Raw genomic sequence first — 24,722 nt, forward strand, 5'->3', positions numbered from 1 at the left:
GAGTCCCAGAGAAAAGCAATCAGGAGTTTTGGGTCCTGCACTTAATTCTGTTTGCCAATAGTTTCTCTGCTTTATTTGCTTGTGAATAGTACATGGCTTTGTCTTTTTTCAAAGACAGTTCGTATCTGTGCAGCATGTGCTCCCCTAGCTGTGCCCTGAGGGAGCGGAGCTCCTCTGAATAACGAGGAGCGGAGAACGCCTTATTCAGAATTTCTAATGCTCAAATTTTGTTCAGCAAATACGTAGTGAGGTGCTCTCTCTTCTTTTTGGCTTTATGCCCTAGCTTGATGAAAATATCTCTGATATAGGACTTGTGTGCTGCCCAAACAATAGATGGATTATCTACTGTGTTCACATTGTTCAGGAAATATTCAGACAAAGCATCCTTTACCTCCATTTGACAATCCAGGTCTGCAAGTAAATATTCATTTACTCATTTACTCTCCATGTCGGGTTCGGAGGGCGGTTGTACTGTTCTGAAATCTTTACCGAGACAGGAGCATGGTCTGACCATGATATTGTTCCTATTTCAGAGCTTGTGATAGTCGAGAGGGAAGCTCTATCCACCAACACAAGATCTATACGAGAATATATTAGATGTGAGGGGGAGAAATAAGTATAGTCTCGTTCCATGGCGTGATGTAAGCGCCAGATGGTCATATAGGGACATTTTGGAGAGAAGACTCCATCAATGTAAGGGGGTTCCTTCTCACGGAGGAGGAGTCCATGGGTGCATCTGGGACCATATTAAAATCCCTGCAGATGAGGACCCTTCCTTGTTGTACAGACTGGACCTTATTGGAAATGTTTTGGATGAAGCGCTGGGAGTGCGCATTGGGTGCATATAGCCCTACTAAGGTATAGAGAATATTGTTTAGATAACAGACATGTATGATATACCGCCCTCCGGAGTCGACGATGGAAGAAACCGCAGTGTAAGCTACAGTATTCTTAATTGCCAGCAATACTCCTCGTTTCTTTTTGGTACAGTGAGCCTGGAGAACAACTGGGAAACATCTATGTTTGATGCGGTCTGCAACCGCAACTGTTATATGCGTCTCCTGAGCACAAAAAATGTCGCACTGTAGAGAGAGGGCCTCCCTCCACATCAGATTGCGTTTGTAAGGGCTATTTAGCCCCCTAACGTTTAAAGAGCTAAGCTTCAATACCATCAATAATCTGTATTGCTATGAACGCAAGAAGTGCCTTAAAGTGGAGGGAGGCGCAATCCCAGCAGCGGTGAATACACACAAAGTAAGCATAGTGAAAAATAATGCTCTGCCAGAAATATGTAGAGAACCAGAACTGAAAAGTGAAAAACACAAACAGTGACTGGGGAGTCACAACAAACATTGCCCTAGTGGGAGGACAAGATGGGAAAAAGGGGATAAGTAAGGCACATGTTTGCGCCTCGGCAACTAATAGGGGAAGAGTCCTGCCAAATGCCAGAATGGAGAATAGTAGGACTACTGCTCCACGGAGGTAGAAACAAAAAGGTCCCCTTTAGTGCGCTTTCTTTCGTCGCCTATTTTCCACCAACTGCCATTCTCCAGATGTATGGTGACGTCTAGGAGCATCAGGATCTTGTATGGATTCCACAGTAATGTTCCAAGATGCAAGGGTCGCTTTACCCTCAGCAACTGAGCGAATCACCACAAAAGAGCCATCTTTGTGAATTAAAAGCTTAATGGGGAAACCCCATCTATAAGCAATGGAGTGCGCTCTCAGAGCTGTTGTAATAGGGGCAAGAGACTTCCGGAGCTGTAATGTCGCCTCTGAGAGAAAAATCTTAACCCCCGCATATGGGGCCAGTAGAGTCTCCATTTTCCTTAAGGCCGTGAGGAGTTGCTCCTCAATGTGGAAAAAGTGCACCCTAGCCAGTACATCTCTTGGGACGTCATCAGGTAAGTGCTTGGGCTTGACAATTCTGTGTGCCCTGTCGATTATATGGTCGCGCTTAGCAGATTTAGGCAGAAGCAGCTGTATCAGATTCTGAATGTATACTGCCAGCTCAGATGCAGTAACATCTTCTGGAACCCCCCGCAGTTTGAGGTTGTTCCGGCAGGAGAGATCCTCCAGATCTGCAATCTTTGCCCTAAGCTGGGTGACCTCTTCAGAGAGGAGCTCATGGGAATCAATTAGTGTATTATAGGAGGTAGCAAACTCTCCCATTTTGGTCTCCACATGCTCCATTTTATCCCCCAGCTCCTTAACAGTAGCCTGGATCGGCATGATCAATTTTGAGATCTGTGCCATTATGGAGTGGTGAAACGCCAGCAACATGTCCTTGAACAGGGTCCCTGAGGCTGGTTGGCTGGTCTTTGCAGACCTCGTAGCGCATTGTGTATGGAGGGTATACCCGGCTGGCCCCTGGGGGAAGCTGTGCACTCACCGGATTCACTGGGACCGTGGTGTCTTGGTCACTGCTTGTCCTGGCTGGCTGGCGGTGAGGCCTGGATGTTGGCGCTTCCAGGGGGAGCGGGAAGGGACTCCTCTGCCATCCGCTGAAGTCTGTATGAAGTCGCTGCAAGAGGGGACTCCGCTGAAGAAGCGCTGGAGGGAGACTTGTTATGCAGGGGCCCGGTTGGTGAGCGCGAGCCCATTGATGAGGAAGGGCTGGAGCCCCCTGATGCACCCCTACAGTAAAAACTGTGAGCACACTTTTGAAACTACGGGATAAGTTGCCAGTTTTATTGGTACTATTTTAGGGTACATATGATTTTTAATTGCTCTATATTATATTTTTTTGAGGAGGCAAGGTACCTGTGTTTTGGCACAGTTTTTCTTTTTTTCTTTTTAACAGCATTCATCTGAAATGTTAGATCATGCGCTATTTTTATAGAGCAGGTTGTTACGGATGCAATGATATCAAATATGTCTACTTTCTATAATGTTTGTTTCAGTTTTATATACCGTAATAAAGCATTTTTGAAAACAAAAAAATAGGTTTTTGTATCTCCAATTTCTGAACGCCCTATTTTTTTTCTGCCTGATTGTCTTGTGCAGGGGCTTGTTTTTTGCAGGAAGAGTTGACGTTTTTATTGGTACCATTTTTGGATACATATGAATTTTTGATCATTCATTATTACACTTTATGGAGCAAGGTGACGAAAAAATAGGTTGTTTTGGCGCAGTTTAAATTTTTCATTTTTTGACAGCATTTACCTGAGGGATTAGGTCATGTGACTTTTTTTATAGAGCAGATCGTTATGGACGTGGCAATATCGAAGGGTACTTTCACACTTGTGTTTTTATTTTCCGGCATAGAGTTCCATCCTAGGGGCTCTATACCAGAAAAGAACTGATCAGTTTTATCCCCATGCATTCTGAATGGAGAGCATTCCATTCCGGATGCATCAGGATGTCTTCAGTTCAGTCTTTTTGACTGATCAAGACAAAGAAACCGCAGCATGCTACAGTTTTATCTCCGGCCCAAAAAACTGAAGACTTGCCTGAATGCCGGCAATTTTTTCCATAGGAATGTATTCATGCTGGCATTTAAAATATCGGAATGCCAGATCCATCCTCTCCGGTATGCGCATGCGCAGACCAAAAAAAAGGTGAAAAAAATAAAGGCCGGATCCGTTTTTACAAGATGACTACGGAAAGATGGATATGGCATTTCAATGCATTTTTCTGACTGATGAGGCATTTTTCAGACTGATCAGGATCCTGATCAGTCTTACAAATGCCATCAGTTGGAACTGCTTGACAGATCACTCTGCTGCAAGTGTGAACTTAAGCCTAATATGTCTACTTTTTCTTATTTATTTAAGTTTTACACAATAATAGCATTTTTTAAACCGAAATAATTATATTTAGTGTATCCATAGTCTGAGATCCATAGCTTTTTTTATTTTCTGACCGATTGTCTTACGTAAGAACTCATTTTTTGCGGGGTGAGGTGACGGTTTGATTGGTACTACAAAAAAAAAGCATCAGTCTCATCAGTCCCAGTTTATATAAAGAAAAAGCCAATGTAACACCAACCTGGCTTTCAACGAAGGGGAGCTACAAGTGCAGGCATGGTAGGTGCATTTGTTGCAATCATTTTCAAGTGAGCCAGTCTTTTCATTCTATGGCCAATGGCAAAAAGTTCTGTATCAATAGTTACTTGAATTGCAACACAAAAGATGCAATCTACTTAGTGACCTGCCAATTGTGCAATCTGCAATATGTAGGTTGTACCTCTAATCAAATAAAATCGCAAATCCGCAAACATACATAAGACGTTCCCCATTACAAAAATTGCAACGTATCCGCAGTTAGTGAACACTTCGCAGTAAGGTATAGAAATGTTTTTTATTCCAGCTAGTGGTGGCGATCTGAGGAGAAAGCTGCTTAATAGAGAAGCTTTTTGGATGTTTTACTCGCCATGCGCTATCCTGAAGTTCTGAACAAGAGACATGATCTCATATTACAGTATTAACTTAATATTTGCCTGCCATTAATTTATTTTATGCATTGTTAATGTGTCTTCTATATATTTTATGTGTATTCCCCACCCCCTTTTCATATGGTTGACACATGTTCTGATTCTGAGTAATCAGGTCATGTGACTCAATGATTGGGGTGTCAGGTGTGGACTAGCCTTTTTAACTGAGTTTTGAACACAATGTTTTTGTCCTGATGAAGGACCCTGATTTACTTGTGGTCTGAAACGCGTTACTGTAACCTGTGATGTCCTGTATTGGATTTTAATCGCACAATAAAGATTCCACCTTTTGCATCTTGGAAGCTGGATTTTTCTTGGCTCTGGATATTGACAGCAATCAAGTCCAGGGTGAGAGCTGCTTTACCTTCTTTGTTTAATATTGTGGGGGGTATATGCCTTTTTGATCGCTTGGTGTTGCAATTTTTGTGATGTAAGGTGACAAAAATGACAGTTTTTATTTTTTTACAGTGTTCACATGAGGGGTTAGGTCATGTGATATTTTTATAGGGTTGATTGTTACAGACATTTCGATACCTAATATGTCATTTTTTTATTTATTTTACTTTAACACAATAGCAGTTTTGAAGCAAAAAAAATAATATTTTAGTGTCTCCATTGTCTGAGAGTGATTATTTTTGACCGATTCTCTTAGGTAGGGTCTCATTTTTTGCGGGATGAGGTGACGGTTTGGTACTATTTTGGGGGGCATACGCCTTTTTGATCGCTGCTGTTGCAATTTTTGTGATGTAAGGTGACAAAAATGGTGGGGTTAGGTCATATGATATTTTTATAGAGCTGGTTGTTACGGACGTGGTGATGCCTAATATGTATATTTTTTTATGTATTTCACTTTAGCACAATAATAGCAGTTTTGAAACAAAAAAGATTATGTTTTAGTGTCTCCATGTTCTGAGAGCTATATAGTTTTTTTGGGGGGGCGATTGTCTTAGGTAGGGGCTCATTTTTTGCGGGATGAGGTGGCGGTTTTCTTGATACCATTTTGTGGGGCGTACGCCTTTTTGCTCGCTTGGTTTTGCACTTTTTGTGATGTAAGGTGACAAAAATTGCTTTTTTATACTGTTTTTATTTTATTTTTCTATGGTGTTTATCGGACAGGGTGGATCATGTGATATATTTATAGAGCCATTCATTATGGACGCGGCAATACCTAATATGTGGGGTTTTTGTTTTCTATTTTTTATTATAAAATGAGGGAAAAGGGGGGTGTTTTTTTTTCTTTTTTTACTTACAAACTTTATAATTTTTATTAAACACTTTTTTTTACTTTTTTTCTTTACTTTATTTCTGATGTTCACTTTTGGGGGTCTGATCCCCTCTACAATGCATTACAATACATCTGTATTGTAATGCATTGCCTGTTCGTGTACTACATTGGGCAGCCTCTGCACGGCATTCGGCTGCCTTCTGACACATCGAGTCCCCGTCACAGCAGTGCGGGGACTCTATGCGCTCCCTCACCCAACACAAACCCCTTCTATGTCGCTATCAGCACGGACCACGGCATAGAAGGCGATAATCCACCGGCATCGGCTGTTACAGTGATGCCGCCGGATAAACCAGGGAATGCCGGGCCCCTTCAGTGATCACGCACCGCTCCGGTGCACACCCGATCACCATGACGTATTATTACGTCAAATTGCAGGAATGCAGTGGCTTCCATGACGTAATAGTACGTCATGTCTCTGGAAGGGGTTAAAATAAATACAACCAGTTTTGGGGTGTATCAGGACACAAATTCACCCCATAAGAAAGGGTAAATGGAAGTAGTTATATAAATAAATACACCCCAAAACTGGTTGTATCAGATTGCACTTTCAGTACAGAAACAAGGATTAATGGAAGTAGTTATATATCAACTAAATACACCCCAGAACTAGTTGTTTAAAACTGCAGTTTCACCCCAGAAGCAAGGATGAATGGAAGTACTTATATATATGAAATAAATGCACCCTGAAACTGGTTGTATCAAGCCGCAAACTCACCCCAAAAGAAAAGAAGAGGAGAAGTAGTTATATATCAACTTAATACATCCCAAAGCTGTTTATATCGGATGGCACTTTCAGTACAGAGGCAAGGATGAATGGAAGTACCATGTTTTTTGCCCTATAAGAGCGAATAGGTTTTTGAAGAAGAAAATAAGGAAAAAAAATATTTTTAACCAAAAGGTGTGCTTTTGGTGGGTTTGGAACTAATGGTGGTCTGTGGATGGCACTATTACTGGGGATCTGTGGATGGCACTATTATGGGGGATCTGTGAAGGACACTGTTATGGGGAGATCTGGGGAAGGCACTGTTATGGGGGAATCTGTGGATGACGCACTTTTATGGGGAGATCTGTGGATGACGCACTGTTATGGGGGGATCTGTGGATGACGCACTATTATGGGGGGATCTGTGGATGACGCACTGTTATGGGGGGATCTGTGATGGACACTGTTACAGGGGGGATCTGTGGCTGACACTGTTACGGGGGGATCTGTGGCTGACACTGTTACAGGGGGGATCTGTGGCTGACACTGTTACAGGGGGAATCTGTGGCTGACACTGTTACAGGGGGGATCTGTGGCTGACACTGTTACAGGGGGGATCTGTGGCTGACACTGTTACAGGGGGATCTGTGGCTGACACTGTTACAGGGGGATCTGTGGCTGACACTGTTACAGGGGGATCTGTGGCTGACACTGTTACAGGGGGATCTGTGGCTGACACTGTTACAGGGGGATCTGTGGCTGACACTGTTACAGGGGGATCTGTGAATGGCACTGTTAAAGGGGGATCTGTGAATGACACTGTCATGGAGGAATCTGTGGGTGGCAATGTAATGGGGGATCTGTGGGTGGCACTGTTATATATGTGCCATCCACAGACCCCCCCCCCACCCCATCACAGTGCAATCCACAGACCCCCCAGCCCTTAACAGTGCCATCCACAGATGTCCCCCATAAAACTGTCATCCACAGATCCCCCCCCCCCCACACACCGCTCCAGTGCTGCAGCATACAAATATAAAATGTCTCATTCAATTAAAAGTGATTAAACAGCTTCAAACATATTAAGTGGACATTCTAAGAGTAAATAAAAAAAACTGTTGGGAGCACCAAAGCAATCATGCATACTTATTCATTTATTTTACTCACTTACATAGCACTGCCATATTTTGCAGCACTTTACATACATTATCATTGCAACAGCAATAATCTAGACAAAAGGTATAAAAATAAATCTAAATAAAAATACCCCTTTAAAAGGAAGCCATCATGATTTGTATTTAAGTTTTTTATTTTTTATTTAATGGTAATTTCCATCTGAAGACTTGCCATAAATGTCCAATGGGTACAGGTCTCACATGGTTGATGTGAATAGAATGGTTTTGCATGCATGTCTCTCTGCATTCATTTATATGGAAGTACTGAAAATAGCCAAGAAAGCTTGCTCAGTTATTTTTAGAAGTCCCATGGAAGTGGATAGAGAGACATGCACAGCCAACTGTACATTCACAGCAGACATAAGAACAATTAAACTGCAATAATGGTAAAACAGCTTTAAACCCTCATTCAAATCTATCATTAAACTTAGTGTAAGTGTAGGCTATTTACATTTGCATTGGAAGCTTTGTTGCAGGTTCTGTTATAAAGAAAAGATTGTGCCTCATGCAACACAGTTTTTTTTCTGATTAAATCATGGACTCCGTGACAAATACTGATGGAAACTGTTTTTGGTTAATGAGGTTCATAGGACCATTGGTGTCTGTCATGTGACTGATCTAGAACTTTTGTAATTTTTGGTATTCTGTTCCTGAACCAGAAATGTGAATGCAAAATTTAACCTAGCCTTATAGAAAGTTGTATCAAATTTCTAGTAACAGTAATCTAAGCAGTGGCAAAGGGGTATAAGTGCTTCACAGAGCCCCATTTGTTATGGAAATCAGTGAGTGATTTAATATCACAGATTTAATGATTCTGTTCTTTTCACATTATCAAAAATCATTTATTAAATCATCCATTTAATCATTGTTTCAGCTTTAAAACTATGCTTTACTGTCTTGCAGTGGTGTGTGCACAGGGTCTACAGGCCAAGGATAAGACAGGCTCCAGTGATCCCTATGTTACTGTACAGGTTGGAAAAACAAAGAAAAGAACCAAGACCATCTATGGAAACCTTAACCCTGTTTGGGAGGAAAATTTCCACTTGTGAGTGTGTCTTTTCACTATTTTGTGTGGCAGGAGCCTATAATCCACTGAACTAAGAACTAAGGACATAGTCATATAAATGCTCTGAAATATGACAAAAGTGCAGACAAAATTTTGTGCACATTGCTGTTTGCAATATGTTCAGTAAAAACATCAAGCACCGATATAGAGACTAATGTGTTTATGCAAATGCATAAACCGCCAAAACTACCAAACCACACATCAAATATAAATTCATCCTTTATTAAATGATGAAGTATACATATTAAAATGATAAAATATGCAGTACAGACTTACAATATGGACAGAACTCCCCCATAGAACTCAAGATCTGTATTTGTCTCCTACACTTCCAAGAACAAGGATGGAATCATATGGGTTATTTGCTTGACAAAAATAAAAAAAGGAAAATGACATATATAAGCTATAGTCTACGCCTCAAGTGAAGGAGACTAAATGCCAAGTAAGGCTACTTTCACACTTGCGTTTGATCGGATCCGTTCTGAACGGATCCGATCATATTAATGCAGACGGAGGCTCCGTTCAGTACGGATCCGTCTGCATTAATAACTTAGAAAAATTTCTAAGTGCGAAAGTAGCCTGAGCGGATCCGTTCAGACTTTCAATGTAAAGTCAATGGGGGACGGATCCGCTTGAAGATTGAGCCATATGGTGTCATCTTCAAGCGGATCCGTTCCCATTGACTTACATTGTAAGTCTGGACGGATCCGCATGCCTCCGCACGTTCAGCTGTCCGCCTGGCCGTGCGGAGGCGGGCGGAGCGGAGGCTGAACGCCGTCAGACTGATGCAGTCTGAGCGGATCCGCATCCATTCAGACTGCATCAGGGCTGGACGGAAGCGTTCTGCTCCGCTCGTGAGCTCCTTCAAACGGAGCTCACGAGCGGACAGCAGAACGCTAGTGTGAAAGTAGCCTAAGCCTATAACAGAGCAAGGTCACACCTTAAAAACCCATCATAAAGTATAGTATAAGTAACAACACACCAGTGTGACAAGTGAATTAGGATACAGACCCAGAATTGGGGATGTGAGAAACCCAGATGAAGAAGTGAGGCAAAACGTTCTAATTAGTATCTAACTTTTAATATTAGTGATGTCTCTTTAGCTCTAAATTATTAGTGATTAATGATATTGTTAAGTCCATTAAATTTAACCAAAGGATGGGTGGGAATGTGAATTTTAGAAAAGGGGAGTGAGACGAAGATTAACCATTAAAGGGGTTCTCTGGGAACTAAGAAAATGAAAATACTTAAATATTACTTTATAATAAATTTATCCTCAAATAGAGATGGCCTTGCGGTTCGCCTGGCAGTCGTTTAGTGGCTAACTTTGCTCGTTCGCGATTCGTCGAACATGTAAACATATGGCGATGTCCGCCGGCGCCATATTATTTTGCATTGCGCCAAACTTTGACCCATGACTCATCCATCAGGTGGGACAAGACAGCCAATTGAGAAGTTTCAGCACATGGACACACCCCTACCCTATAAATAAACTCGATCTGGCCGCCATTTTACATTCAGCCTTTTGCCAGTGTAGGGAGAGGTTGCTGTGTAGAGCAGGGACAGACTGTTAGGAACACCAAACGCTAGTTAATAGGGCCACAAAAGTCCTTTTAAGGACTGGAATAGGTGTGCTATCGATAGGTGTGACATACTGATGGGTGTGATATACTTATAATATACTTTCTAAAATACTGTAGAAAGTATATTACAGTGCATTTGTATTGTGCAGCAGTTGTGTGCAGTTCTTCTGCGATAATTCAGCGATATAGAGGGACAAACGCTATTGGAATAACTAATTGCAACTGGTGTGATATATCAGTTGCCCCCCAAAAAACTGATTGAGGCAGGGGTGTGATATACCTATAATATAATTTCTATATAGGGCATTTGTATTGTGCAGCAGTTGTGTGCGGTTCTGCTGAGATACCGCAGCTATACAGAGGGACAAACGCTATTGGAACAACTAATTGCATACCAGTTGCCCCCCCAAAAAACTGATTGAGGCAGGGGTGTGATGGAACAATTATTTGCAACTGGTGTGATATACCAGTTGCCCCCCCCCCCCCCAAAAAAAAGGCAGGGGTACCTATAATATAATTTCTATGTGTGGGGTTCTGCTGAGATACCACAGCTATACAGAGGGACAAGCGCTATTGGAGCAACTAATTGCAACTGATGTTATATACCAGTTTCCCCCCCAAAAAACTGTTTGAGGCGGGGAGGGGGGGGGGGGGGGTGATATACCTATAATATAATTTCTATATAGTGAATTTGTACTTTGCAGCAGTTGTGTGCAGTTCTGCTGAGATACCGCAGCTATACAGCGAGACAAATGCTATTGGAACAACTAATTACTGGTGTGATATACCTGTTGCCCCCCAAAAAAGCTTATTAAGGGGTTTGATATGCCTGCTAATAGAAAATAATCATTAAGAGGTTCTATATACCTGCTTCCACAAATACTGCTCTTCTATAGGGACTTCACAGGGTCATTTTGAAAATGACAGGCAGAGGAAGAGGCAGGTCATTCAGCAGGGGTGGTAGGGGTCAGGCAGGTGCACCAGGCTGGAGCCTAAGTGGGAAGTTGGAGAAGGTGTGTGCAATTACGTCAAAAGACGCACCAGAGTTGGTTGATTAGCTCTCTCAGCCTTCCGCTTCTGTACCCTCCTCATCCTCTGTATCAGCACCCTCCTGTCACAACCAGACATCTGAGAATGAAAGAAAGATGGTCCAGCTTCACTGAAAAATACTTGAGGCTTTATTCAATCCCATGCAGATAAAAACCAACATACAGCAATGCAGAAAATCGACCGGTTTCGGATCACTGTAGATGCGGATCCTTAGTCATGATTTTACAAATTGCAATGATAAAAAGGAAGAGGAGTAAACATATTAGTAATGTAGAATAGTATCATGACGCCTATTCAGTCTTGATGGTATCCGTGAGCCTAATTTGAAAATCCAAAAGCACTCACGATTGAGCAACTTTTTCTTGTGATCACCGCCTCTGTTTGGTCTGTTAACCCTTTCCACTCCTTGTACTGTCATGCTGTCTGTATTACCATCATGAACCGCAGCAAAATGCAAGCTAGCGGCAGAAACATTTTTTATTTTAGCATGAGGTACATCAGAGATGTGACGGAAAATTCGAATTTTCAAACAGTTGGATGTGCACCCGACGTACTGTAAATTACACAGAGAGCATGTTATGCAATATACCACATATGTGGTGTTGCAATTGATGTATTGCTGAATAGTATGAGTGGTGTGGTTACTTGTAGACACAATATGCGAGCCCATCCTCATATATGAGCAACATGTACATCTTTTATGCCCACATTTAAAATTAGCTATGTGGTGCATGTGGACCGCGCCGACATCCTCCACCGTATGCAAAATATTTTTTGCTGGGGATAGTCGTTTGCTGCGGTCCACATGCGGTGGGACTGCTCCCCCAATGAAAAACACGCTACAGTGTTAGGGGTTGAGCAGCTCCCCCAGATTTGCCACTATATTTCTGTGTTTTTGTCTTGTTTTATATGTAGTGTATGTGCCTTTACCTGGCATTTAAACACTCTCCTTTGCACCTGGTAGCCTCCATCACATGGTCTGATGTGGGTGTGGCTTACAGTCTGGCTTTGTTCACATTGCACTAGTTGTCCTGCTAGGCGGTTGTGTGGAAGCTTGGCTGTGAGCTGGATTACATCACCTTCAGACCTTGTTCACACCATAGGTAGCGTAGTGGTAGGACCCCTTGCCATGCTGAGAGCCGTGACGTGGTGCATGTGGGCTCCGATATCTTCCTGACAGGAATATATTGGCGAAAGTCTCAGCTTTTAATATCTGCATTTATGACTAGCCAGTATAGTCAGTGGCATATCCGTGTGGTGCATTTCTTCTGTGATTTATGATTATATTTTCATCCGCACAATGCTCCGTTTTGTGTAGGATGCCTTTGTGGTGCATGTGGACCGCGCCGACATCCTCCACCGTATGCAAAATATTTTTTGCTGGGGATAGTCATTTGCTGTGGTCCACATGCGGTGGGACTGCTCCCCCAATGAAAAACACGCTACAGTGTTAGGGGTTGAGCAGCTCCCCCAGATTTGCCACTATATTTCTGTGTTTTTGTCTTGTTTTATATGTAGTGTATGTGCCTTTACCTGGCATTTAAACACTCTCCTGTGCACCTGGTAGCCTCCATCACATGGTCTGATATGGGTGTGGCTTACAGTCTGGCTTTGTTCACATTGCACTAGTTGTCCTGCTAGGCGGTTGTGTGGAAGCTTGGCTGTGAGCTGGATTACATCACCTTCAGACCTTGTTCACACCATAGGTAGCGTAGTGGTAGGACCCCTTGCCATGCTGAGAGCCGTGACGTGGTGCATGTGGGCTCCGATATCTTCCTGACAGGAATATATTGGCGAAAGTCTCAGCTTTTAATATCTGCATTTATGACTAGCCAGTATAGTCAGTGGCATATCCGTTTGGTGCATTTCTTCTGTGATTTATGATTATATTTTCATCCGCACAATGCTCCGTTTTGTGTAGGATGCCTTTGTGGTGCATGTGGACCGCGCCGACATCCTCCACCGTATGCAAAATATTTTTTGCTGGGGATAGTCGTTTGCTGCGGTCCACATGCGGTGGGACTGCTCCCCCAATGAAAAACACGCTACAGTGTTAGGGGTTGAGCAGCTCCCCCAGATTTGCCACTATATTTCTGTGTTTTTGTCTTGTTTTATATGTAGTGTATGTGCCTTTACCTGGCATTTAAACACTCTCCTTTGCACCTGGTAGCCTCCATCACATGGTCTGATGTGGGTGTGGCTTACAGTCTGGCTTTGTTCACATTGCACTAGTTGTCCTGCTAGGCGGTTGTGTGGAAGCTTGGCTGTGAGCTGGATTACATCACCTTCAGACCTTTTTCACACCATAGGTAGCGTAGTGGTAGGACCCCTTGCCATGCTGAGAGCCGTGACGTGGTGCATGTGGGCTCCGATATCTTCCTGACAGGAATATATTGGCGAAAGTCTCAGCTTTTAATATCTGCATTTATGACTAGCCAGTATAGTCAGTGGCATATCCGTTTGGTGCATTTCTTCTGTGATTTATGATTATATTTTCATCCGCACAATGCTCCGTTTTGTGTAGGATGCCTTTGTGGTGCATGTGGACCGCGCCGACATCCTCCACCGTATGCAAAATATTTTTTGCTGGGGATAGTCGTTTGCTGCGGTCCACATGCGGTGGGACTGCTCCCCCAATGAAAAACACGCTACAGTGTTAGGGGTTGAGCAGCTCCCCCAGATTTGCCACTATATTTCTGTGTTTTTGTCTGGTATAGAGAGGGGCTCACCATATTTGCTAAAGTAACAGCACGTCGGGCAACACATCTAACACCGCTTTTTACAACGTCAAGTATTTTTCAGTGAAGCTGGACCATCTTTCTTTCTTTTGGGATCCGTTGTCCCAAGGTTCAGGGCGAGGTCCGGGCTCCTGGCTTCCTGTGGAAGAGTGCGGCATTTTCCAGTGTTGCTTTACAGTCTGTTTTAACCAGGTCAGTGCTCCCAAGGAGATTTACTAGGCGAACTATATCCCTCTATGTGCAGCAGAATTTTATAATACCAACTAAGCTAAAATGCAGCATTCTTCACTTAAAGCAATTGACGATTGCCAAGACAGATTGCTTAAAATAAATACTATATTTGATATGGATAACAAAGATATGCAGGATACTCTGAATTTGAGGATCCAAATGTCATCCTTGGAAAAATTGCTTACCAAGGAGATGAGAACCTGGTGGGATCTAACCAGCCTAACAAAGTATCTGGACAAACAGATGATACCGCGTGGCTTGCGCCTACGGAAAAAACCTACTACCATCTACTCTGATGACTTCACCAGCAAGTGGCAACTTATTTTATCTGACTGTTCATTTAAACTTATGGAACTTATTATTTCTCATGAGGAACAATCACTATCCACCTTGCGTGAGGAAATCAAGGTTACACAGGAATTGATAACCCCTCTGGCTAATACTGAGACATTCATAGAATTGGATCAGAAACTCCAACATAGTTTAAATACAATGGAGGACAGTTTAATTCACATTAAAGGGACACTGACAGGGCCAATAAGCATATTGAGGTATATATATGGCACTACAGGTCTTGTAATGGGTATTACAATCATATAAGTATCCCCCCTGTCCACATTATACATACAGTAAACTTTAAGTTTTATAACTTGCTCCAACGGTCTTCAATCTGCCCAAGGGGCGGCGTTTCACCTCTCTTGCGCCCAGCCAGCCTCCCCCAACTGCCGCTTTGAAGCGCCGCCCAGCTCATGAATATTCAGTTTGCTGGGCGGCTTCTGCGGTCCCCGCTCTGAAGCGCTGCGCTGAACAGTGCCCTGCGCATGCGCCGGATCTTGTGAAGTCAGGGACAGTAAGCGCCGCCCAGCGAAGTGAATATTGATGAGCTGGGCGGCGCTTACTGTACCGGACTTCACAAGATCCGACGTATGCGCCGGACCAAAAACAATTTGATTATATTTTTGTCTCTTATCCAGTGGTCCCCATCTTCCATTCCCTCCCCAAGATACATAAAGAGGGATTCCCTCCCCCCATGCGCCCTATAGTTTTGGGTATTGGGTCTTTTTTGGAAAATTTGTCGTCCTGGGTGGACAGCATGTTGCAGCCACTAGTACAATGTATTCCTGTTTTTTTGCAGGATACTACCTCGGTCTTGCAGGCATTTCATTTCTTCCAGTGGTCCTCTGATTTTTTGGGGGGATTTCGGCTGATTTTGCTTCCCTGTACACGGCTATCCCCCAGGATCTTGCTATTATCTCTTTGGGTTGGTTTTTCGAGTTTGTATTCTAATTTCTCATTACCCTTTAGAGATTTCCTCTGCAAAGTTGTATTATTTCTTATGCAACACAACTATTTTATGTTCCATGGGAGATTTTTTCTCCAATGCAGAGGAGTCTCTATGGGGGCCCGTTTCTCACCATCGCTTGCAAACATTTATATGGCATGGTGGGAACATCATTTTCTTTTCTCCGATTCCAACCCATGGAGTGGATCCGTCCGGTGGTATGGTCGCTACATTGATGACCTGCTCTTGGTTTGGTCGGGCGATGTGGCGGCCGTACCATCATTCGGATCCTTCCTCAATGCTAACAATTGTAATTTACGTTTTTCTTTAAACTCTCATAAGACTCTAATATCCTTTTTGGATTTGTGTTTAGTGGGGGTCGTGGGGGATGGCCGTGTACACAGTCGTACGCACAGAAAGGAAACCGCAGGAAATACCATCCTACATGCAGGATCCTGTCATCCTGCACACACTGTCTATAATATCCCTAGGGGCGAATACATTCACGCTTTGCGCAATTGTTCCTCTAGTGAAACTTGCATTGAAGAAATGAATACTGTCACCACTCGTCTCCTAGCCAGGAATTATCCCAGCAGACTTTTAAACCGATCAAAGAATATGGTTTCTACCATGTCTCGGGATAATTTAATCTTTCCCAACAAAATGCCCAGGCCTGGTCATAAAGAGAAGCAAGTTACTTTCTCCACAAGTTATAGTTGTGAATATTCACAAATATGTAACATCGTCAAAAGACATCTTCATCTTCTCAAATATGACCAAGCGTGGGGTGACGTTGTAAAAAGCGGTGTTAGATGTGTTGCCCGACGTGCTGTTACTTTAGCAAATATGGTGAGTAGTGTTGAGTGCGAATATTCGAATATCGAATTTTTTTCGCGAATATCGGCACTTCGCTAATCAGCGAATATTTAGAATATAGCGATATAAATTCGATATTTCGAATATTTGTTTTTTTTTTTTGTTATATTTTTTTCTTTCCCACTTCCCTAAAGTTGTTCTTACCTGTCCTTTGGATTCCTGGCTTCCTAGCTGCTCCAGTCAGTGCCCGTTGCCGCTTCTGCCGACTTCCATGCTCATGGAGCGTCCCCATCACCATGGGAACATCTCCATATACTAGAATGTACTGTCGGATTTGAGAATTACGTTGAAATCGCAATTCGATTATTTCAAGTTATAATAATCGAATTTTGATTTTAACTTAAAGGCTACTCTCCTATTGAAATAGCAATGCGAATAATTCAAGTTATAAAAGTCGAATTTCGATTTTAACTTAGCAGCACTGCTATATTCTATATTAGGCTAGAATTAACAAATATGGAATATAGCAGTGCTAAGTTAAAATCGAAGTTCGATTTTTATAACTTGAATTAATCGCATTGCTATTTCAATAGGAGAGTAGCCTTTAAGTTACAATCGCAATACGTGATTATTTAAATCGCATATTAATCGCGATAACAAGAATAATGACGAATATTCGATTTTGACGAATATAAAACGAATATTCTATTGAATATTCGCGAATTTCGTCGAAATCGAATATGGCACCTGCCGCTCATCACTAATGGTGAGCCCCTCTCTATACCAGGACAAACCTGGTTCCCAGCCTACTTGGCTGAGAAACATAGCTAATTTTAAATGTGGGCATAAAAGATGTACATGTTGCTCATATATGAGGATGGGCTCGCATATTGTGTCTACAAGTAACCACACCACTCATAATATTCAGCAATACATCAATTGCAACACCACATATGTGGTATATTGCATAACATGCTCTCTGTGTAATTTACAGTACGTCGGGTGCACATCCAACTGTTTGAAAATTCGAATTTTCCGTCACATCTCTGATGTACCTCATGCTAAAATAAAAAATGTTTCTGCTGCTAGCTTGCATTTTGCTGCGGTTCATGATGGTAATACAGACAGCATGTCAGTACAAGGAGTGGAAAGGGTTAACAGACCAAACAGAGGCGGTGATCACAAGAAAAAGTTGCTCAATCGTGAGTGCTTTTGCATTGTATGTTGGTTTTTATCTGCATGGGATTGAATAAAGCCTCAAGTATTTTTCAGTGAAGCTGGACCATCTATCTTTCTTTCTTTCTTTTGGGATCGTTGTGCGCCCAAGGTTCAGGGCGAGGTCCGGGCTCCTGGCTTCCTGTGGAAGAGCGCTGCATTTTCCAGTGTTGCTTTACAGACATCTGAGAAGCTCTGACAGATGCCTTTCAGAACTTCCTCCTTGAGCTTTCTTTGTTTTGGCTTTCAGTTCCTCATCTTGTTAGCCTCTCTCAGCTGTCATGTAGTTGGACTGATTGCATTCCTTTAAATTCCTCCCCATAATGCATTAGTGTGCGGTTTATACAACTTCTTGGAGTGTGTGTGCATGCTGATCCTATTTCCCAGTCTTCTACAAGATAAGTGTTGTACATTCATTTGTGATTTTCTGTTTGCTGGATCCCAGGTGACCCTGACTCCCTCCGTGTCTAGTGTAGGGAGCCGGTGGTCGTGTCCCCTCACTATAGTAGGGCGTTCAGGTGTTGTATAGTCGAGCTACGATGATATGCGATCATCTACCATTGGGGTGTTCGCATAGGCTGAGCAGTCAGGGAGAGTGCCAGGTCTTATGCAGGGGTCTCCCTTTTATTCCTTAGTTTTGGATCCAGTGAGTCATATATTCATTTTGCATTGTCTTGTTTCCTGTACACCATCCGTGACATTATAAACCGCCAAAACCGTCTCAAGCATGGATCCGGTTTCACTTTTGACTGAACGCTTCCAGGGTCTTTCATTGAAGGTAGCTGATCTCTGTAAGACTCTTTCTCAGTTTCTAGTGACCAGTTCAGCTTGCGTTCATGGAGTTTGTTCTGAGCCTAAGATCTCGCTCCCGGATACGTTCTCCGGGGGTAGTGAGAATTTTGTGCGTTTCAGAGAGGCTTGCAAACTCCATTTTCGCCTTCTTCCCCATTCCTCTGGTGATGAGGAACGGAGGGTGGGGATCATTATATCGCTGCTCAGGGGTAGCGCTCAGTCGTGGGCCCTTTCGCTGCCGGTGGGGGCACGGCCCCTCCGTTCAGTGGATGAATTATTTTTAGCCCTGGGTCAGATATATGATGATCCGGATCGTGTTGCTTTGGCTGAGTCTAGACTACGTCTGTTATGCCAGGGTAAACAATCCGCAGAGATATACTGCTCAGAATTTCGGAGATGGGCAGCTGATACTGGCTGGAATGATGCTGCACTCCGAAGTCAATTTTGCCATGGTCTTTCTGAGGGATTGAAAGATGCATTTGCTTTTCATGAGGCCTATCTCCTTGGACTCTATGTCTCAGGCCGTTCGTATTGACAGGCGTTCTAGAGAGAGAGGAGAGATCTCTCCTTCCTGTCATACTCAGTCCCAGGACAGTGCAGCGGTCTCATTCTGTGCGCAGGGGTCTCAGTCGCTGTCAGCCCCTTCTGAGCAGGAGCCCATGCAGCTGGGGTTGATTGCCTCTGACAATAGAAGATTCAGCCCGCATGGGAAGGTTTGTTTTTGTTGTGGAGGTATAAATCATTTGGCAAATGTTTGTCCCTCTAGGAGATTCAGGCAATTTTCTGGGAATAATAAAGAAACAAAAAGGAAAAAATCTTTTAAAAATGTTCCATCTGTTACTATTGGCAGGGTTGAGGCGGAAATTGGAGGTTTTCTGTTTGCTTGTAGTTCCCGTTTTGTCCTGCCTGCCAGGGTGGCGCTAGAGAGCAAGAACATTTTGTGTGAGATTTTTGTAGATAGTGGAGCAGCTGTCAATCTCATTGATAATCATTTTGCGATAACTCATGGTTTCCAGGTATGCACTTTGGGAAAGGATATTCCTGTTTTTGCTATTGATTCTGCTCCACTTTCTCAGAAATAATTAAAGGGCATAGTTCACAATATTCTTTTAATTGTGAGTGATGCTCATGTTAAGGATGTGTCATGTTTCGTCCTTAGCGGATTACCTACTCCTCTTGTGTTGGGGCTACACTGGCTCACAAAACATAACCCCACCATTGATTGGCAAGCGAGGCAAATAAATGGTTGGAGTGACTTTTGCAGAGAGAATTGCCTCACAACATCTGTTTCTGAGGTTTCTACTAAGACTGTACCACCTTTTCTCTCTGAATTTTTGGATGCTTCTCTGAGAGTGGAGTTCAGGATTTGCCCCCGCACAGGGAGTACGATTGCCCTATTAATCTCATCACAGGCGCCAAGCTGCCTAAATCTCATTTATACAATCTTTCCCAACCTGAAAGGGTCGCTATGCGTGCTTATATCTCTGAGAGTCTGAGAAAAGGACACATACGACCCTCGAAGTCACCTGTTGCCGCTGGTTTTTTCTTTGTTAAGAAAAAAGATGGTTCTTTAAGACCTTGTCTGGATTTCAGGGAGCTGAACAGTATCACTATTCGTGACCCTTATCCGCTTCCTTTGATCCCAGACCTGTTTAACCAGATTGTTGGGGCTAAAGTATTTTCCAAATTAGATCTAAGAGGGGTATACAACCTGGTCAGGGTCAGAGAAGGAGACGAATGGAAGACGGCCTTCAATACCCCTGAGGGCCATTTTGAGAATTTGGTTATGCCTTTTGGTTTGATGAATGCCCCAGCCGTTTTTCAGCATTTCGTGAACAGCATTTTTTATCATTTAATGGGAAAATTTGTATTAGTGTATTTGGATGACATTTTGATTTTTTCTCCTGATTTCAAAACTTATAAGGAACACATACGTCAGGTCTTGCTCATCCTGCGGGAGAATAAATTATACGCGAAACTGGAAAAATGTGTGTTTGCGGTTCCAGAAATTCAATTTCTGGGGTTTCTTCTCTCCGCTTCTGGTTTTCGCATGGACCCCGAGAAGGTCTGCGCTGTGCTTGAGTGGGAGCTTCCTGAGAATCAGAAGGCGCTGATGCGTTTTTTGGGCTTTGCCAATTATTACAGGAAGTTTATTTTGAATTATTCCTCTATTGTTAAACCACTCACTGATATGACCAGAAAGGGGGTAGATTTTTCTTCCTGGTCGGTAGAGGCGCGTAAGACATTTTCTAATATCAAGGAGAGTTTTGCTTCCGCTCCCATCTTGGTACAACCTGATATTTCTCTACCCTTCATCGTTGAGGTTGATGCTTCTGAGGTGGGTGTGAGTGCGGTCTTGTCTCAGGGTTCCTCTCCTGCCAAATGGCGACCGTGTGCCTTTTTCTCGAAGAAACTCTCCTCAGCAGAGAGAAATTACGATGTGGGAGATAGGGAATTGTTGGCCATCAAGTTGGCTTTTGAGGAATGGCGCCAGTGGCTAGAGGGAGCCAGTCACCCTATTACCGTGTTTACTGACCATAAAAATCTGGCCTACTTGGAGTCAGCCAAGCGTCTGAACCCGAGACAGGCCAGATGGTCTTTGTTCTTTTCAAGGTTTAATTTTGTTGTCACGTTCTGCCCTGGGGTTAAGAATGTGAAGGCAAATGCCCTGTCACGTTGTTTTCCGGGAGGTGGGAATTTTGAAGACCCGGGTCCCATTTTTGCTGAAGGTGTGGTGGTCTCTGCTCTTTTTCCTGAATTAGAGGCAGAGGTGCAGGCAGCCCAGTAAGAGGCTCCTGATCTTTGTCCTCCTGGGAGGTTGTTTGTGCCTCTCGCTTTAAGACACAAGATTTTTAAGGAACACCACGATACGGTCCTTGCTGGGCACCCGGGGGCAAGAGCCACAGTGGATCTCATCACTCAGAGATTCTGGTGGCCTGCGCTTCGTAAGTCGGTTGAGGGTTTTGTGGCAGCCTGCGAGACTTGCGCTTGTACCAAAGTCCCTCATTCACGGCCATCAGGTCCTCTCCTTCCCTTACCCATTCCTTCCCGTCCTTGGACACATCTGTCCATGACTTCATAACGGACCTGCCTCGTTCCTCGGGGAAGACTGTGGACCGTTTTAGCAAAATGGTGCATTTCATCCCTTTTCCTGGTTTGCCCAATGCTAAGACGCTGGCGCAGGCATTTATTGATCACATTGTCAAATTGCACGGTATTCCTTCAGACATAGTCTCTGATAGGGGCACGCAGTTTGTTTCCAGATTCTGGAAGGCTTTCTGTTCTCGCTTGGGGGTTCGGTTGTCATTCTCTTCTGCTTTCAACTCGCAGTCGAATGGCCAGACAGAGCGCGTCAATCAGAATCTGGAGACATATCTGCGCTGTTTTGTGGCGGAGAATCAGGAGGATTGGTGTTCTTTTTTGTCCCTTGCTAAATTTGCTTTAACCACCTCCCGACCGCCTAACGTGCCGATGCGTCCGGGAGGTGGTTGATTTACTTCTCCTGGACGCATCGGCGCGTCATCTCGCGAGACGCGAGATTTCGTCACAGCCGGCCCGCGCATGTGCATCGCGGGCCGGCATTTCGTCGCCAAGTATTTCGTCAGCAACCTGCCGGCTAATGATCGTGGAGATCATATTAGTAAATATGATGGGGTTATATGGCTGCTGTGCTCCTCTGCTCCTTCTTTTGGTCGGTTGGTTCCAGCAGAGAAGCAGAGGAGCACACATCACTGTGAGTACCCACCAACACCACACTTAGCCCCCAGATCACCTCCCAGCACCCAATTAACCCTTTGATCACCCCTTCTTGCCCCTGTCAATCACTAGTGAAAAGGAAAAAAGTGATCAGTGCAAACTGTCACATTTTTTTTTTCACTGGTATTGACCGTTAGGTTTTAGGTATAGTTTAGGCCCCTTGGTTAGGTAGTTTAGGGATCAGTTAGCGCCCAGCCCACCGCACCGCAGTCCATTATTCGCTGATTAGCGTATCGCTAATCAGCATTTGTACTTTTATAGTATCTGGAAGTGATCAAAACTGATCACGGTCAGATCTATAATTGTATTAGTGTCACTTTAGTTCTCCCTCCACCCAAAACGCAGTGTTTGCCCGATCAGGCCTGATCGTTCGCCCACACCCGCCCCACCGCAGTGACCAAAAAATTATTATTTTTTTGATCGCTGCACATTCACTTTACACGCACTGCGGCGATAAAAAAATCTGTTTTGATATTTTTTATCAACCGCAGCGGCCTCCAGTACTTCGCTAGCCTCCCATTTGTAAGACAGGCTTGCTTTTTTTTTTCTTGGGTAGTCTCAGGGAATACCCCTAAATTTAGTTGCCCACATGTCAAACAGGAGGTATTCTTCTGAAGAGGCCTACAGGCTTCTGACCCAGTCGGAAGAGGAATGGGAACCCTCATCTGATGAATCTAGCGGGTCAGAATACGAACCTGTAGAAAGCAAGCAGTGGCTCTCTGACCCAAAGTTCGGACGAGGAGGCTGAGGTCCCTGATAGCACCAGGCGTACCCGGCCCCGTGTCGCTAGACCGCAGGTTGCGCAGGATCCGCTTCAAGAGCAGCAGAGTGGGGCTGGTGCTGTCGGATTACGTGGTGAGGCATACACCAGCAGCCCAGCCCTTCCTGGACCTAGTACCAGCACTGCCGTAGAACATGGTGAAGTAGCGAGCACCAGAAGGGCAGTTGAAGCTGGTACGGTGGCGCGTGCAGTAGTGACCCCGTCGCAGCCACCGCAAAGACGTGCCCGTAGAGCCCCTAGAATCCCAGAGGTGCTGGCAAACCCTGATTGGCAGTCCCCAACTTCAGCCGCACCTGTAGTTCCCCCTTTCACCGCCCAGTCTGGAGTTCGTGTTGAGACAGCTCAGATCGGTTCGGCCCTGGGATTTTTTGAGCTCTTCTTGACTGCAGAGCTCTTAGATTTAGTTGTGGCAGAGACAAACCGGTATGCCACACAATTTATAACCGCTAATCCGGGAAGCTTTTATGCCCAGCCTTTCCGTGGAAACCAGTCCAAGTTTCCGAAATTAAAACTTTTTTGGGCCTCCTCCTCAACATGGGTCTAACTAAAAAGCATGAATTGCGGTCATATTGGTCCACAAACCCAATTCATCACATGCCCATGTTCTCTGCTGCTATGTCCAGGACACGATTTGAGACCATCCTGCGTTTCCTGCGCTTTAGTGATAACAGCACCTCCCGTCCCAGAGGCCACCCTGCTTTTGACCAGCTCCACAAAATTCGGCCCCTCATAGACCATTTCAACCTGAAATTTGCAGATATGTATACCCCAGAGCAAAACATCTGCGTAGACGAGTCCCTTATACATTTTACCGGGCGCCTTGGCTTCAAACAATACATCCCAAGCAATCGCGCCCGGTATGGGGTCAAATTGTATAAGCTCTGTGAAAGGGCCACAGGCTATACACACAAATTTCGTGTCTATGAGGGAAAAGATCAGACCCTGGAGCCGGTCGGTTGCCCTGACTACCTTGGGAGCAGTGGGAAGATAGTCTGGGATTTGGTGTCACCCTTATTCGGCAAGGGGTACCATCTTTATGTGGACAATTTCTACACAAGTGTGGCCCTCTTTAGGCATTTGTTTCTAGAACGGATTGGCGCCTGTGGTACCGCGCGAACTAGTCGCGCGGGCTTCCCCCAACGGCTCGTTAGCACCCGTCTTGCAAGGGGGCAGAGGGCCGCACTGTGTAACGAAGAACTGCTCGCGGTGAAATGAAGAGACAAGCGTGACGTTTACATGCTCTCCTCCATTCACGCAGACACGACAATACAAATTGAGTGAGCAACCCGTGTCATTGAAAAGCCCCTCTCAGTCCACGACTATAACCTTCACATGGGAGGGGTGGACTTCAATGACCAGATGTTGTCTCCGTATTTAGTTTCCCGCAGAACCAGGCGCTGGTATAAGAAGGTGTCTGTTTATTTAATTCAATTGGCTCTGTATAATAGTTTTGTTCTCTACAGTAAGGCTGGGAGAACTGGATCCTTCCTCAAATTTCAGGAAGAGATCATCGAGAACCTCCTGTATCCAGGAGGTTCCGTGGCCCCATCCACCAGTGTAGTTAGCAGTCTACACGAGCGACATTTCCCCAATGTTGTTGCTGGTACCTCAACCCAGCCGTCACCCCGAAAAAGATGTTGTGTCTGTAGCAGGAGTGGAATAAGGCGTGACACCCGCTATTTCTGTCCTGACTGTCCTGACCACCATGCCCTATGCTTAGGGGAGTGTTTCCGGAAGTACCACACACAGGTACACCTAGCATAGGGATCATCTCACCAGGACAGGCACACAGGGCTATTAGGGCCCATTCA

The 24,722-nt window shown here is 44.2% G+C and overlaps 1 protein-coding gene across 1 annotated transcript in view; it reads left to right on the forward strand.

Annotated features, from left to right (window-relative positions):
• LOC122927160 (protein unc-13 homolog A-like) overlaps positions 1–24,722 on the forward strand; it is a 2,447,183-nt gene that overhangs the window by 800,443 nt on the left and 1,622,018 nt on the right. The window contains 1 exon segment of the mRNA XM_044278759.1: positions 8,505–8,646. Coding sequence (XP_044134694.1) covers positions 8,505–8,646 — 142 coding nt within the window.

This window comes from Bufo gargarizans, chromosome 1 (genome assembly GCF_014858855.1).
Source record: "Bufo gargarizans isolate SCDJY-AF-19 chromosome 1, ASM1485885v1, whole genome shotgun sequence".
NCBI classification, from domain to species: Eukaryota; Metazoa; Chordata; class Amphibia; order Anura; family Bufonidae; genus Bufo; species Bufo gargarizans.